Here is a 15,595-nt window from a genome sequence, read left to right on the forward strand (position 1 = left end):
TGTCTTGTTGTGTGTTGTATCTTTGGGCAAGCAAGGACTTGTGCGCAGTTAAATTTTATCTGTTGGTCCTTTTGCCATTTTGCATGTGCTGGACCATCTGTCCTTGTTAAATTCACCTGTTGTGATCAGTGCTATTAAAGGTTTGAGACATGTTTACTCCCAAGACTCTTTGTGATGCCACAGTGGGATCTCAGATTGGTCCTCACCTTCCTTATGTGCACTCCCTTTGAATGGTTTCCTGACTCTGAAGACTAATAATGGTCATAATAACTTTAGTTCATCACATGAGTGAACTCCAAGCTCTCTCGGGGCAGCTGCCTTATACCTCAGTTTTGACAGCTAAAGTAGTGTTGAGGACCATGGTGACCTTCTTCATACTGGACAATCTATCACTGTCGCAAACGTCTTTGCTGTGCATCCCTTGATTGAGAAGGAGAGGCTGCCTCAGCTAGACCCCTTAGATTGATTGCACCAAAGATCATCGGGTAGACGTTCAGCTTTTAGTGGGATTCTCTGGGCAAGGAAAGGCAAGGCAGTGCAGAAAAGGATGTTGTCAAGGTGGATAGTCCTCTTCATTACGATCTGCTATATATTGGCCAGGCAGCATTCAGAATGACTGAAGGCCCATTCCATCAGGACCAAGACTTCTACTGTGAGGTTGGTACGGGGAGTGCCTATTATTTAGAAACGGGTACCCAAGCAATACCTCCCAAGGTGGTGGGTCTGTGGAATGGCTCAGATCAAAAAGTCCTGGCTGACTGAATGAGCAAAGTACCATTCCCATCAGACGTAGATGTTTATGCACTAGTGAGCACTGATGCCCCGCTGCATCTTCCACCTACTTCAGAGGGGCTTTCAGAGGAACACCTCAAGAGGTGCTGGCTCCTTTGCTCAAAAGCTCCATAGACAGTTATGTCTGATGAGAAGAGCAAAGGTGAGGAATCTGTGGTTAGAAGTAGTCATCAGATAGCCAAGTTACTTACCTCTGGTAATGCTCTTTCTGGTGGATACTTATTGAACCACAGATTCCTCACCATCCTCCCTCCTCTCCGTTCTGTGAATCTTTTTCCATCTAGAGGTTTTCACACTAGTTACTCTAATTATTGTTCAGCCCCACATCTGAGGGCACTGACAGAGCCAAGACAGAAATGGACATTGACGCACACTGGTGGCACTGATATTTGGCTACATCGTCACTTCCACGGCAGAAGGAGGTCAGTGTGGAGCTGCACTCTGCTACTTATTGACATGCAGGAGCAGTGCTGTTTAAACCTTCTAGATCCGGTCTGATCCCTGGGCATATTCTAAAGGTGAACAGTCTGCTGTTAGGCGGAGTTTCTACCAGAAGGAGTGTTACCAAAGGTAAGTATCTTGTCTGTATACTGTGACCCTAGCCAAAAAGCAGTGTATTGCTGCCCTGGGTCATAGCAAAGATCGGGTCTACAAGTGATAGTAGAAGTAGCTAGATTCTGGAACTAAAATTTCACTGCGGCATTGTGGTGTAATTTCCTTTCAAGAGGTTTGTCTTCAACTGTTTTCTGAATTGGAGCTACGTCGGGGCTTTCCTGGTGGATACGGACAGGTTGTTCCAGATCCTGGATTCACTGATGGAAAAGGCCTGCTGCCTTGTTATTTTACTTTTATACTCCTGCTTGTGTCCAGTCTGATGGTGTCCAGGCTGCAGGTATGCCAAGAGCACTTGCCTCATTCCCCCACCCCTTTTTCAACAACTGCCAGTGACTCATAAATCCGTGCTCTAGTTAGGTCAAATAGCTCTTCACCGTTTTTCTGGGCTGGCTGTGACCTAGGCATGAGCTGGGAACCCTGTCCAACATATCTGCTAAATCAGACTGTGTAGCTAAAGAAAGGATGTGCAATTCTAATGGCTACTTCTTGTTACAGATTTTTCACCGTGTGGGGGTGCTGCTTTTATGCAGCCCCTGCCCTAATGTCCAGATGTAGGATGGCGTTGCAGCAGAGGACAATGGCGCCAACTGTTGGTGCAGGACCTATTGCTATGGTCTATATTCAGTCAGGCATCTGGGGAGACAAGTAGAGAAACATATAGTTAGACAGTTGAGAAATCTATAGTTACAGTGTATCTACAAGAAGGAGCGATATTGAAAGTAAGTATTTTATTCCTCTGAATTATATCCTTAAAAAGTACACTCCTCTTTCTCCAAGTACTCTAACTGCAGTGCTAGCAACTCCCACTCCAACCTCCTTAAAACCATTAGTTTCCTTTCTGAACCAGAGGAATCTCTATTATTTATTGATCTATCACATATGAGATTGCTGCAAATAGAAATATAAACACTACCAGAAAGAGACTCTTCGAGCTCCCCTTCACTGATGTACATAACTTAGCCCTAAAGCTAGGCAAAAAGCATTGATGGACGATCTTTTCCTATCAAAATCATCAGCGATTCAGGGCGTTCTTTGACTTGTTGTAGGTGGGTCATGCTGTACACACAGAAACCTTTCAATAAACAATTATTCCAGTGGCAGTCTTAATCTAAGCCAACGGCAAAAGAGTTTCCTTTTAAATGGTCTTGTGAGCAGAAGCAAGTTCAACACCACATCCAACAACCAATAGTGTGGCTACTGGAGTCTTGATGCGATGGAGAAATTCAGTAGCGCTTAGCTCTTGGAAAGTAAACGAATCATAACCCATGCTGACCAGTCACACATACCGTAGGCTCCTATCTGCCCAGCTGCATCCTCTTCGTCTCTGCTATATGAAACCACTTTCCGCAAAGACCTGTGACTCTGGCTGTCCACCTTCTACCACGCTTGATTAACATACACTGAGCCTGCAGGAGGACACTAGACAATTGCTACCCCACACATATATGAAAATGCATGCCATGCGATAGGCCACCTCACAGATGCCTGGTTTGGAGACCACTTGCCTGCTCAGTGACCTGATCCCAAAGGCATCAAAACATCAATAAAATAGAGAGGTCAGAAGAGGTGGTGGAGTGGCCGTCGTCCAAACAGTAGATTTGAACTGCACTTAAAAGTGTTGTTTTAGCAAATACTTCCTTCAGGTGCATGGTCACAAGGCATTCACTTTATCTGGACATCTCTTTTGTTATTACAATCCCTTTGCTAGCAGGATAAACAATGTTGTAGAACTGGTATTGCTCCTTCAGAACATATCACATTGCAGCCTTTATAGTTGGCGACCTCCGCTTGTGAGCAGACAAGCCTGACAACAAATCGGCAGATGGTCTACTTAAAAAACATGGTTGCGCCAGGGTTCAAGTAGAGACCGAACCCCTGAAATGGGCAGAATTTTGACCTTGAGTTTGTGCATAACCTAATCAAATCCAGGATTCTGCTATAACCTCCAATATGACTGGACCCTTTACAAATTCCCCTTCACTGTTTAGGCATGCTCTATTGCCAAAGCACCCTCCTCAAAGACAATCCAAGTGGAACAACAGAACATTCTGGCCAAATTCAGTATGTCATACAAACCTGGAGATTGTGTCGTCTGCCAGCTATGATCTGGAGAACTTGTTAAAAAATATGTACTGTGATATCTCGCTTGAATTGTGCAAGTGGGCCTTTTCAAAATGGAGAAGCCAAAACCAATAATAAATGAATTAATATTGCAGTCTAAAAGGGGGGCTGTCCATGGTTCAGATAACTGTCCAAGTATTACAATTCCAGAGGCATCAGCAGAAAAATAAAAATGTATCTTACTAAAATCATCTATGAGTGCTTGAACCGAAGAGATCTTCAGCATCTCCGGGGAAATAATTGATCAGTCCTGAAGTGCTGAAGAATGAAGTCTGCTCAACTAGCAAGCTTACAAAGTAGTGATCATATTATTTGAAACTGCTGTGTGTGAAACCATCCTAGACAACCAACCGACACTGGCGTGCTTTTCTACAGACCCTCCAGCTTAGATCATCTTTCATTTGAGATATCATCAGTTATGTCATCACTGATATCACTGATCATGTCATGAGTGAAGTAATATGCAAGGTTATGTGCAGTGCATGACAGGGGTGCAACTTATACTAAGTTCACTAACCTACAACTGGCACATTTCATGTTTTTTTTTTTTTAACTTTAGTTCTTATCTCGCTTCAACACCCAACAGTAACATCACTTTAACCAATGTTTGTTTCAGTGAATTTCTGGGTTTTATTTTTTTTATTTTAACATACTTTTAGATGTTATTATCTCACCCACCTATAACATCATTTTAACCTTTGTTTTTTCTGTGAATTTATTTGTTTATTCTCATTTCTGAGTTGAACCTGTGCTGGTTCCCTGGCCCAATGTTTTTTTTTATTTTTTTTATGTGACTTGATAGAGGGTACCTTTCTGTCCACCTGGACTCCTTATGTGGTCTTTCATTTTGTTTTTTCTGCATTTGTGGACTGAGTCCCCGAGTCCTGTAATGGCAGTTGTAACATTTTCTTCATCGTTGTGGCTAGCCAATCGGATCACTCTGCACTGATGTACCAGCACTGGTATTTGCAAAACCAAAATGACCAAAGGGCAAAAACTCCCCCTCAGCCAATCAGAATTGGCTGAATTTTAATTTATCTGTACCATAGGAGTCGAGTGGGACACCAATGGGACCAGACGTCCAGATATACCTAACATTTTCTGAGGGTTAATCTGTTCAGACTCAACCCAAGCCCCTCTCTAAACACTAATTTCTTGAAAACGGTTGCATGGATTTAGTAACTAACATAAAGCGTACTTTCTAAGTAAATTCTGAACTTTTTTCCAATTTGGTGTAATTTCAATCAACCATTTTTCTGTATTAGGGAGCAAAGTTCCAATGGGAATTAACAAGGGAACTTGCACTAAAGGGAACCCACCTTTTTCTTGGCCCCTACTTGACCGATCATTGCGAACCTTTCTATGCAGTAGCCAAAGTGGATGAACATTTTTTTAAAACTGTTGTGCAGATTCCTCAAGTGGTGTCAAAATCATTAAAGAAAAAAAATGATCTTCCTGTGGAAACTCTGACCTAACTATAATGACAGTGGCGACCACCTCTGAGTGATAGACACATTTATATGCATACATAGAGCGGCTTTGGTTGAGCTCTGTTCTGCTATTGGGATTGGTCTATGTGAGTGCCATTTCCACTCTGTTTCCATCCATCAAAGTGAACAGCATGGGACAAAGGGTCAGCCCACTTCAGCCATTGGCTCTTGCCCAGTGAGTTATGGTATGTGTCTGAATGCACGTGCACATCTGCCTGAAAATTAGTGTGATTCAAAGCTGTTGGACCAATCCTTTAGTTTTCCATTTTCTCATTGTATAGTTCCCCTTTCTTTCTTTCTCATACTACACCCCCCCAGGTTGCGCTAATTTGGCACTTGCTTACCGCTCATTTTATTTGTGATGCTCTGCGTCCCGTGCAGTCACAGCCTCTAATCTAGGTGACCATTATGGATTGGTATTTTCCATAGAGTTTCATTATTTTTTTTATATTTCAGTTCTTTCCTGGCATTTAGACATATTCTAGTACAAACAATGCCTACCGTGTTCAAGGTCTGTGATAATATACAGATTCAAAGTGTGAGCGTCCTTGTTTTACCATGCCAAGTTTGCCAACTTGTTGCTTCTAGATATGGCAGCTGTGCTGGAACCTTAAAGCAGTGATACACTATGCAAAATATCAGTGCAAGGCAGCCCCCTGCTGCTGTGCTGAGGTGGCATCTTGTTTTCTTTATTCTACTTCTATCCTTTTAATATGCATATGCTGTTGAGTTTGTGTGTGTTTTATTTTGTTGCGTACGTGGGTGACTGCAACATTGGGTCAATGGGTAAATGAATGGATGCATGAGTGTGAGAGTGCATGTGTAATGACTTATTGAATACCATTAGTATCCTCATTCATAGTGGAATGGTTTAAGGGAGTTTATTGTTCTCAATTGTGTTTAGGAATGTTCTATTTTAAATACGAGTCAGTGAGTTGGAGCCCTACTTTTTGTTGTATGTTGGTGCTGGTGGCTCATTGTGTGCATACAGGAAATAAACCTGGCTTATGATGAGACGTGCCTGGAGTCTACTCTGTTGTACAATGCCACAGTGCCTAAGCCTGTCAGTGGAAGCAGACGCGCTTTCGTTTATACGCTAGGCCTGATGGCATTGCCTGAGCTTGTTTTTCTCAGTGAGCTACCTGCAGTGAAACATGTATAGCCAGATGTGGAACTGTGACTCTTTGTTCCCTTGGACACACGTTGTACCTCACTAAAGAGACTGAAAGGCTGAAACATCTCTAATATTACTTGAATATCAATGATGAAGGGCTGTGGCCTAGTAGATTAGGCCGCATCGTCCCTGTTGGGTTGGTGGCAAGACGGATTTGTGTGTGGTTGTTCCCATTCCTTAAGTACTTTTGCACAGTGTGTAAAAATGTATTCTGGACAGCAAACTAGAATCCTAACCTGTGGCTGAGATTCACCGCAGAATTTGATTCATTCCTTTTTGTTGTTGTTTGTAGTTCTACTTCAAAGACTGTGCAGCCGGCTGTCTTACTGCCACACCACAATTGGCCAAAAGAGGCATCCAGATTGCAAATAAATGGTCTCATAAATACTTTGTTGCTAGGGGAAAGAGAGTGCCTGAACTGCAAAATGTCATTAAGCTCAAGGCTCTGAAAATTCTTGCACCAGAGCTGCCCCCAGGACCCATTCCGGTGGAAGTGCTAACATCCCTTTGACTCAAGAAGCAATCCAATCACATTGTGTGTTTCAAGGAATAAATATGAATTGAATGAAGCGTGGTATATTCAGGCCACCTGTAGGAAAGTCTTTCTTTTTGGCATGGTTACCCCCACTTTTTGCCTATTGTCAGTGTGCTTACTGTTTTCACTGGGATCCTGCTAACCAGGACCCCAGTGATTGTGTGCTCTCTGCTAAATTTGGTTGCCTTGGTACCCTTTACACCCCACAATTGGCATACTGATGTACCCCTGCAAGTCCCTGGTAAATGGTACTTACGTACCCAGGGTATTGGTACACCAGGGATCCCCCATGGGCTGCAGCATGTCTTATGCCACCCATGGGAACCCATGCAAACTGTGTCTGCAGGCCTGCCATTGCAGCCTGCGTGAAAAGGTGCATGCACCCTTTCACTGCTGGTCACTACTCCAGGTCACTGTAAGTCACACCTGTGGTAGGCCCTTTCAGCCCTAGGGCAGGATGCAGGTCCCTGTGTGTGTGGGCACCCCTGCAAGAGCAGAGGTGCCCCTATGAACTCCAGTTTTCAATTCCCCGGATTTCATAAGTACGGGGAAGATATTTTAGTTATGTTCTGGCCATAGGTCACTACCTATGGTCCAGCTACATAATGGTAACCCCGAACCTAGGCATGTTTGGTTCAAACATATCAGACTCATACCCCAATACTGATGCCAGTATTGGTGGCATGATTCCATGCACTCAGGGAGCTGCTTAGATCGCCCCCCAGTATTCCTCTTACCAGTTTTTCAGGGTCTGTGAGAAGTCCACGCTACTGCAGCCCCTCAGGGAGGATTCTGCCCTCCTGCTGCTTGGCCAGCTCAAGCAAGGGAAAGCAGAACAATGGATTTCCTGTGGGAGAGGGGTGCAATCTCCTCTCCCTTGGAAATAGATGTTACAAGGCTGGAGAGGGGTAGCCTCCCCACACCACCGGCTTGCTTTGAAGGGCACATTTGGTGCCCTCCTTGCATAATCTGGTTTGCACCAGTCCAGGGAACCCCAGTCCCTGCTCTGGCACAGAACTACACAAAAGAAACAGGAGTGACCACTCCCCTGTCCATCACATTCCCAGGGGTGGTGCCCAGAGCTCCTCCAGGTGGCCACTTGAGTCTGCCATCTTGAAACCAGGATGGGCAGAGGCCCCTGGGAGCATCTCAGTGGTCAGGTTAGGCAAATTACATCAGTGATCCCCTCTGATAGTTGGTCACCTTGCAAAGTGACCAAGCCCCTTTTCGGGCTATTAAGGGACTCCCTTGTGAGTGAGTCCCCAGATTTGCATGCAAGACTCCACCAGGACTCCTCTGCAACAACCTATTCTGCTCCTGGCCACGGGAACCGCTGCTGGACTCCACAAGAACCGAACAAGACTGCAACAGCGAGATGTCCTCTTCTTGCAACATTGTTTCTGGGCTCCTTTCAGCACTTTGCAACATTTCCATGGCTGTGCATCCTCTGGGGTTGGCCAGACTTCAGCTGCACCAAAGAAGCAAGAAGAACTCTCCTTTGGAGTGAAGGAGTCACTCCCCTGTGTCTGCAGGCACCTAAGGCAATGACATCCAGCTGCTGAGATCTGCTGTCCTCTGGCCCTGCGAAGATTCTCCAACACAGTTGGTAGTTCTGAGTGGTCCCCTGGGTCCTCACTGCCTTCTGTCCAACTTGGGAGACGATGAGCCTTTGCCTCTTCCCCAGGACGGAATTCCTGTGCACCGCAACTGATGCAGCAACCAAAGCTTGTTAACTCCTGCTCAGAGGGATCTTCAAGTAACCCCAGCCTCTAGCTCTCTGCCTCCGCAAGGACAGTCTCCTCTCTGCTGCTGCAGCGTCGTGAGACTCCTCTTCAGGTGTGCTGTCTGGGCCTCACTGCGACTTACTGTGTCTGCTGCCATTGGGTTGCTCGTGGGGGCTCTGACTGCTTCTGCTGGCTCTCCTGTCTTCTTAGGGTCAGCTCGGACTCCCCTCTAAGGGTCGAGTCCCCAGGACCTTGCTGGTTCTCTTCAGCCCTGCAAATCTTCTCCAGCTACAATTTGTTTTTGGTTGTGCTTGTCAGTGGTTCTCCAGACCATTGACCCGTCTGCAATCCGGCGACCATCGAGGGACAGCTCCTAGACAACTTCAGGGACGACTCCTGCAGCTAAACTTCATCCACCACCGTTCACCTGGATCTTCACCCACAGGAGAGTGGGCATTGCCTCCTGCCCCACCTAGGCACTCCTGCGTGAACTGGACTCTGTCCCCTTCTTTTACAGCTCCTCTTCATCCGGAATTAACCGTTGGGTTCCACCGGTCTGGTCCTGTTCTTGCATTGTTCCAATACTAAGGGCCTCATTACAACATTGGCAAGTTGTAACCGCTGTGCGGCCGCACTCATGCGGTGCCCATTTTGACATCCCCGCTGGGCGGAAACCAAGTTTCCGCCCGCCAGCCCAGCGGGGATGTGGGCCGCAACACAGGAGCCGGCTCCAAAGGGAGCCGGCGGTGTTGCGGCCGTGCGACGGGTGCAGTTGCACCCGTCTCGCTTTTCACTGTCTGCATAGCAGACAGTGAAAAACCGCATGGGGCCCTGTCAGGGGGCCCCTGCACTGCCATGGGCAGTGCAGGGGCCCCCAGGGGCCCCACGACTCCCCGTACCGCCAGCCTTTTCCTGGCGGTAAAAAGGCTGGCGGTCGGGGATTCGTAATCTCCTGGGCAGCGCTGCTAGCAGCGCTGCCCAGGCGGATTATCACCGCCGGGGCAAATGTGGCGGAATACCGCCGGTGCGACCGCTGCACTTCTGCCGTGGTTGTAATACCCCAGGAAGCACCGCCAGCCTGTTGGCGGTGCTTTCGTCATTTTAGCCCTGGTGGTCTCGTACCGCTAGGGTCAAAATGACCCCCTAAGTCTCTATGTTAGCCTATGAGATGACCAGGTAACTTACCTCTGCTCTCCTAGTCACTGGGGGTCTTCTAGATGCTCACCTCTTGGGGTTCCATACTCTTCCAGCCCTTTGCTAGCCGCTCCATATCCTCTAGTGGAGGACCCATTCTCGCATTCCACTATTTTAGTATATGGTTTGGCCCCTCTATAGGGCCCTTGCTATTTCTTGCTATTACTAATGTTTCTATGCTAATTCCTAGTATTTACCTGTCTATATTTTATGTGTACTTACCTCCAGAGAGGGGGGATTGCTTATAGTATTCTAGTTCAGTGTTACTATAACAAAGTCCCCTTATTTTTTCAACATTGTGTGGTTCCTTTCATGTGTGATAAGTTACTGTGTGACTACTGTGGTATTGCAAGTGCTTCACACTCCTCCTAGATACGTCTTGGCTGCTCACCACAGTTACCACTAGAGAGCCCTGGCTTTCTAGACACTGTAACATACTAATAAGAGTTGCCTGGACCTGATATAAGGTGCCAACACCAGAGGTGTCCACTGCACTCCAGGCCAGCCTCCTACACCCCCCTTTCACAAATATTTCCTCCGGAGTATTTAGGATAACACCTGTGGAGTTCTCGGATTTAGAGTACCCGTCTCGTACCGTTTTTCCAAATACATGAATATCATATATGAATATGCCTGGATCTTTGAGAAGCTCATATGTGAACGGGTGTCATAAAAATATGCTTCCAAGTACATTGAAAAAGCTCCATTGCAACTCTGTCTGGATACAGCACGGGTAGCTAGTGTAGATCTGAGAAGCTCATGGGCCTCATCTAATTTGTTCCAGAGGTCATCTTTTTGCATCTGTCACTCAGAACGTCAGGGTTCTGAGCGACTTCATAGACAATTTTTTGTTTCGCTTTTGTTTATTTCTTGTCACTAAGAACCACTTTGTGAAAAGTATCACCATTCTTGTCCGTTAACCATCTATATTTAAAGATTTTACATCATGGGGCTTCAAATGTTATAATGGATAAGAAGAATGAATCTAGAGTTGTCTGTGATCTCAGTTGGAACTTCCTATTATTTTTATCTACCTAAGCCCAGACTTAGGGGCTGATTACGAGTTTGGCAGACAGTTTACACTGTCCCCTGAACTTCGGCGGGGAGGTTGCCACCATACTGGCTACCTCCCCGCCAGCCCCATTAAGAGTTTCCTGCTAGTTCAACGGATGGAAACCTGAGTTTCTACCTGCTGGCCTAGCGGGAAACAGCCTACAGCATTGTCTCTGGCTCGTAATCGAGCTGGTGCAAATGCTGTAGAGCACAGGGTGCTCCAGCACCCTTGCAATGTTCACTGCCTGCAAAGCAGATAATGATCATTGCAAGTGTGCTAGCCAGGGGGGCCCCTGCACTGCCCATGCCAAGTGCATGGACAGTGCTGGGGCCCCCTGCACCCGTTCAGTGGTACCGCCATGAAACTGCTGGCAGAGAAGGCGGTTGTGAGCGCTACTTGCAGAGCTGCCCTGGTGGATTAGGACCGCTGCCACGTTCAGACCACTGGGATCTCTGATCCTGGTGGAGCTAGCGGTTCCCTGGTGGCCCGACTGCCAGGGTTGTAATGTGGCGGTCCGACCGCTATCCGTGAGTCTGGCGGTCTAGTGACCGCCAGACTCGTAATGAGACCCTTAGTGTGAATACCTAGGGCCACTGGAATTATGCGATGTGGCAGCATTTTCCACATAATTATGGATTTGCCACACTTGCTACATAATCTATCATCTGCTGCATAATTTGCTGATTTTTTTTTTTAAAGGTTCTAGATCAAACCTTACTAAAAAGAAGAGACAGCTGTTGTGTTGTCCTGTTGTGGAAGACCCTTTGAAACGGTTGACTGGTCCCCTTACAGTAGTTTCAGTAGTTTATTGCTGTTTTTTGTGTGATAAAGTGGTACTAATGGGGTGAAACCTTTGGTAGGGCAGTGTTAACATGGGTAAAAATTGCCAAATAATGAAGTAATGCTTTCAGAAATGTTCCGCATTACACCGCATAATTTGATGATGGGGCAAGTGGCGGTCAGCCTGTGTGACGTCACAGCAGTTAAAACACGTTTCGTTTTATTACACCGCTGTGAGGTAATGCCAGCGAATGACCCAATTTTGAATCCAGTATTCAGCATATTACTTGTAGATCTGTTACCAAAAAAGAAAACCAGCTATCTCCCCCCCCCCCCCCCCCCACCCCCCCCCTAATTGTTGGATGTTTTCACACCGGAATGCGACCACAAAATAGCGTCCACGTCTTACCAAGTTTTAACTCCTTCAATTCCAATTTTTCTCTTTAATGGCCCTTCCACAACACAGTGAGTGCACCGGTCTGCTCTGAAAATGTTTTGCTAAATTGTCCCCGCGCCCGTCCCTGTGCAATGATCACCTCTGCCTCTTTCTTTGCAGATTCCAGCTCACGGTGGAGATGTTCGACTACCTGGATTGTGAGCTCAGGCTCGCAGAGTCCGGTAAGCAGCGAGACAAAATGCCTTTCAATTCGATGAAGAGGATTAAACGCGATTAATGAGTATTCAATGTGCTTTTAGTGGTATTACTTGGAGACAAATATAAATATTGTACTTACTTTGCAACGATTGAGAAGCTCAGCAAAAAATCTAGAATAGCTCGTGAGATCTTTTGCTGCTCCCTTATAAAACTGACATTTATTTTACCAGGTTATTCTGCCCCCTCTGCGTCTGGCCGCATAGCACTGGGCTGCTCTGCCGTGTAGTGCCCAGAAGCCGTTGTTCCACCTGTATGCCAAACGTCTGACCACCGTATTGGTGCGGAGTTGGCAAAAATAACCGGGGCATTGGAAAGTTAACCCCCACCACCTAGCGCACCCTCCCCCAACGCACTCCCCCGCTGGGGTCACTGGGAGGTAGTGTGGTAATACCGGAAGCTAAACGGGTAATACCATACGTTTTCAGATAACTGTCTAAAACAGTGGTTCCCAACCTTTTGACTTCTGTGGACTCCCCCTTTATCAATACTTGAACCCGGGGATCCCCACTGAATCATTATTGGAATCCGGGGACCCCCCACTGAGTCATTACTGAAAGCTAGCGACCTAATCTGTTAATATTACTGAATCTTGTAAGCAGTCGTGGACCCCCTGATGGGGCTTCACGGACCCCAGGGGTCCCCGGACCACAGGTTGCGACACACTGATCTAAAATGCCCCAGGCAGCTTTTTGCCGTCACGAAAAGTGGTTGAATTAGTGGTGGAGAGGGGTTTAGATAAAGACTTAAACCAGGCAGAAGTCTAATAGGGAGAAGTTTCAATCTCGAGGGCCCACTGGAAGGTGGGGCCCTGGCCAATTGTTCACTTTGCCCAGACCTTAACACGTCTCTGCCTTTCTATTCGCTACCCTTGCTGCGCCCCTGGAACTTCCATGATCTTCACCCCTAAAATCCCACCCGCTGGCAGCTTTGCGTGGTGCTAGCCAGAGCTGTCTCAAGGTAATGTGAGGACATAGACGCATAAACAGCTCCAGTCTTGGTTTTCGCTGCCTTCCATATAGAACTGGCTAAATGCAGAAGGAAGTTGAGTTAATGCATGGGTGAATAAGGCTTTTAAAGCTGGTAAGATTGCTATGTAAGTTTCAGTAATGGCATTGCACTGTGACCTTCGAGCCATGTGTTTACATTTTAGCAGGTCAGCCCAGACTTTCAGACTTCCAATGTATATATAGTGACTACCGTTTAAAATTGGTAATCGTACGCCATGTTATTTTCAGGGTTCCAAATTGGCAGTAAGGGACCTTCAGTGTTCTCTAATAATAGAATTTTGTATGCAACACCACATATTACGCTTGGGATAAGAGGGCCTTCTCCTCTAAGCAGTTTATGGGAAATGTAGTTGCAAATTCTGCATTTGTAAGTGCATTGAGAAAGTCACATCAGGCATACGTGCTAGAATTGGACAATCAATTGATTCTTCCCCAAGGAATTTGGGTGCATTGAGTGCAGATGGTGCATTACAAGGCACTAAGATTGGTCAAAGACTTAAAACACTATTTAAGGGGCCTTTTGAGAGTCTTGTGCAAGGATTTATTGGGAATTATAGAGGTACGTTCAGCAAGTAGGATTTAGAGACCGTGTTCTATGCGGATAGGGTGGCCTGTTCTATGCATCAAAGTTAATAGTTCAAGGTGGACAATAGGTTTTGGCTTAGCAGGTTCCTCAAGTGCATTTTTCAACCATAGCGTTTTGGTCTTAAAATTGCATGCTTTCTTTGGTTTTGAACACATTTATATCTGAGTACCTGGAATATATAATTTTTAGGGAAACATTATTTTGACATAGATGCAAAGTGAGGCACGTGCTGTGTGACACTTAGCCAGACATTTTTTTATTTTTTTATTTTAGACAGCCAGACATTGAATGTTGAGACTCGTAGTTTTGATTTCAGCATTAAAGTATAGCTCTTAGAATACCAACTTGGACAGCAAAGGGCTGCTGGATAAAAAGTCACTCATGGCTGAAGATTTAAGCTGTGCCATGGGGGCTACTTCAATCAATCATCTTTATAGAGCACAACTACTCATCCGTAAAGGTCTCAAGGCGCTAAAAGGGTCGGTCCTCTGTGCTTCAGTCGAAGAGCCAGGCCTTAAGGTCCTTCCTGAATTGAGGCAATGATGGTGTCTGCCTGAGGTGAAGAGGCAAGGTGTTCCAGCTCTTTGCTGAGAGGTAGGCAAAGGAGTTTCCTCCGGCCGAGGTCTTACCTATGCAGAGTTCGGTGGCTAGTGCCTGTTGAGTGGAATGTAGATGTCTGGTGGGGGAGTAGAAGGCGATGCGGTGGTTGAGGTAGGTGGACCCTACGTCATGGAGCTTCTGTATGCGTGGACGAGGAGTTTGAAGTTGATCCACTTTACAGCTATAATCAAACTATGCCAAAAACAGACATGATAAAAAATTAGTAAGTCCCTACTTTTTAAGGGACACTGTAGGGTCAGCTAGAAATTGTGCAAAATAACAACTAGATAGCAAAATAAAATGTAATGTTTGTCATTCAGTGTGGACAGTGTGAGAAGTGTTCAATTCTCAACATCAAAAGAAAATGTATACTGAGCAGATGATAAAATGAAAGATGTACCCAGAGTTTGAGAATGGAAAAAGTACCTATACTGCAGGCCTTAAACTGACCAGAGCTGGCATGGTGTGGTGGTTAAGGGCCCGCAGCAGCACATGGCGCAATCACTGATCAGCCGTGTCAGCTCTGCCTAGAATTGTATATTAAACTCCACCCGCAGGCGTAAATCTCTGAAGATTCTGATTGAGGGAAGGGTGGAAACTGGCTACAGAGAATGAACCCAGGCTACTTCTTTAGCATGGGATCTAACCTCTGTGTGACATTAGAAAAAGTGCCTGAAAAAGGTCCTGAAGGATGTCCAGAGGAATCTCCCAACTAGCCCCTTCTCAGTTTAACTGGTGTTTCCGGGGGGGCAACTTCTTGTAATGTACACTGACGTCTAGGCAGTGGAGCAGTGTTTCATTTTGCAGATAGCCAGAGCCATTATGTAGCTGCTGGTGTGTCGGAAACTAAAGGACCGTGTCGAGTTCAGCCAGACCAGGTTTTGACCATCTTGGGTAGTTCCATTGTCTAATCATGATGATATGATGTTCTAGTTAGTAAGTAAACAATGCATGTCCTTGGGATAACGTTCATGTGAAGGATTTACTAAAATATTGCAACTTAAGATCCTCATAGGGCACGTAAGGATGACTAGTGAAAAGGGTACTCTGTTGCCCTTTGTGAGCCTTCTTCAATGTATAGAATGTAAAATGGCAGATCGTTCTCCATCAGTATGAGGTCAGTGGGTGGTTTTGCATGAACTGGTCATCTCAGGATAGTTTTTCGGTCAACTGATGATATGATCAAAAACCATAGTGGCCAGTATAAGTAAAATGGGACTGCCCATGGAGCTTAATTTGTGCCGGTGGTGGACACTCATTTTTTTGGA

The 15,595-nt window shown here is 46.0% G+C and overlaps 1 protein-coding gene across 1 annotated transcript in view; it reads left to right on the plus strand.

The window, feature by feature from the left end:
• The window catches only part of HIP1R (huntingtin interacting protein 1 related), a 360,114-nt gene that overhangs the window by 158,216 nt on the left and 186,303 nt on the right, over nucleotides 1-15,595 (plus strand). The window contains exon 7 of the mRNA XM_069214961.1: nucleotides 12,036-12,097. Within this exon, the coding sequence (XP_069071062.1) occupies nucleotides 12,036-12,097 (62 nt within the window). The remainder of the gene's footprint in view (nucleotides 1-12,035; nucleotides 12,098-15,595) is intronic.

This window comes from Pleurodeles waltl, chromosome 11, assembly GCF_031143425.1.
Source record: "Pleurodeles waltl isolate 20211129_DDA chromosome 11, aPleWal1.hap1.20221129, whole genome shotgun sequence".
Lineage (NCBI taxonomy): Eukaryota > Metazoa > Chordata > Amphibia > Caudata > Salamandridae > Pleurodeles > Pleurodeles waltl.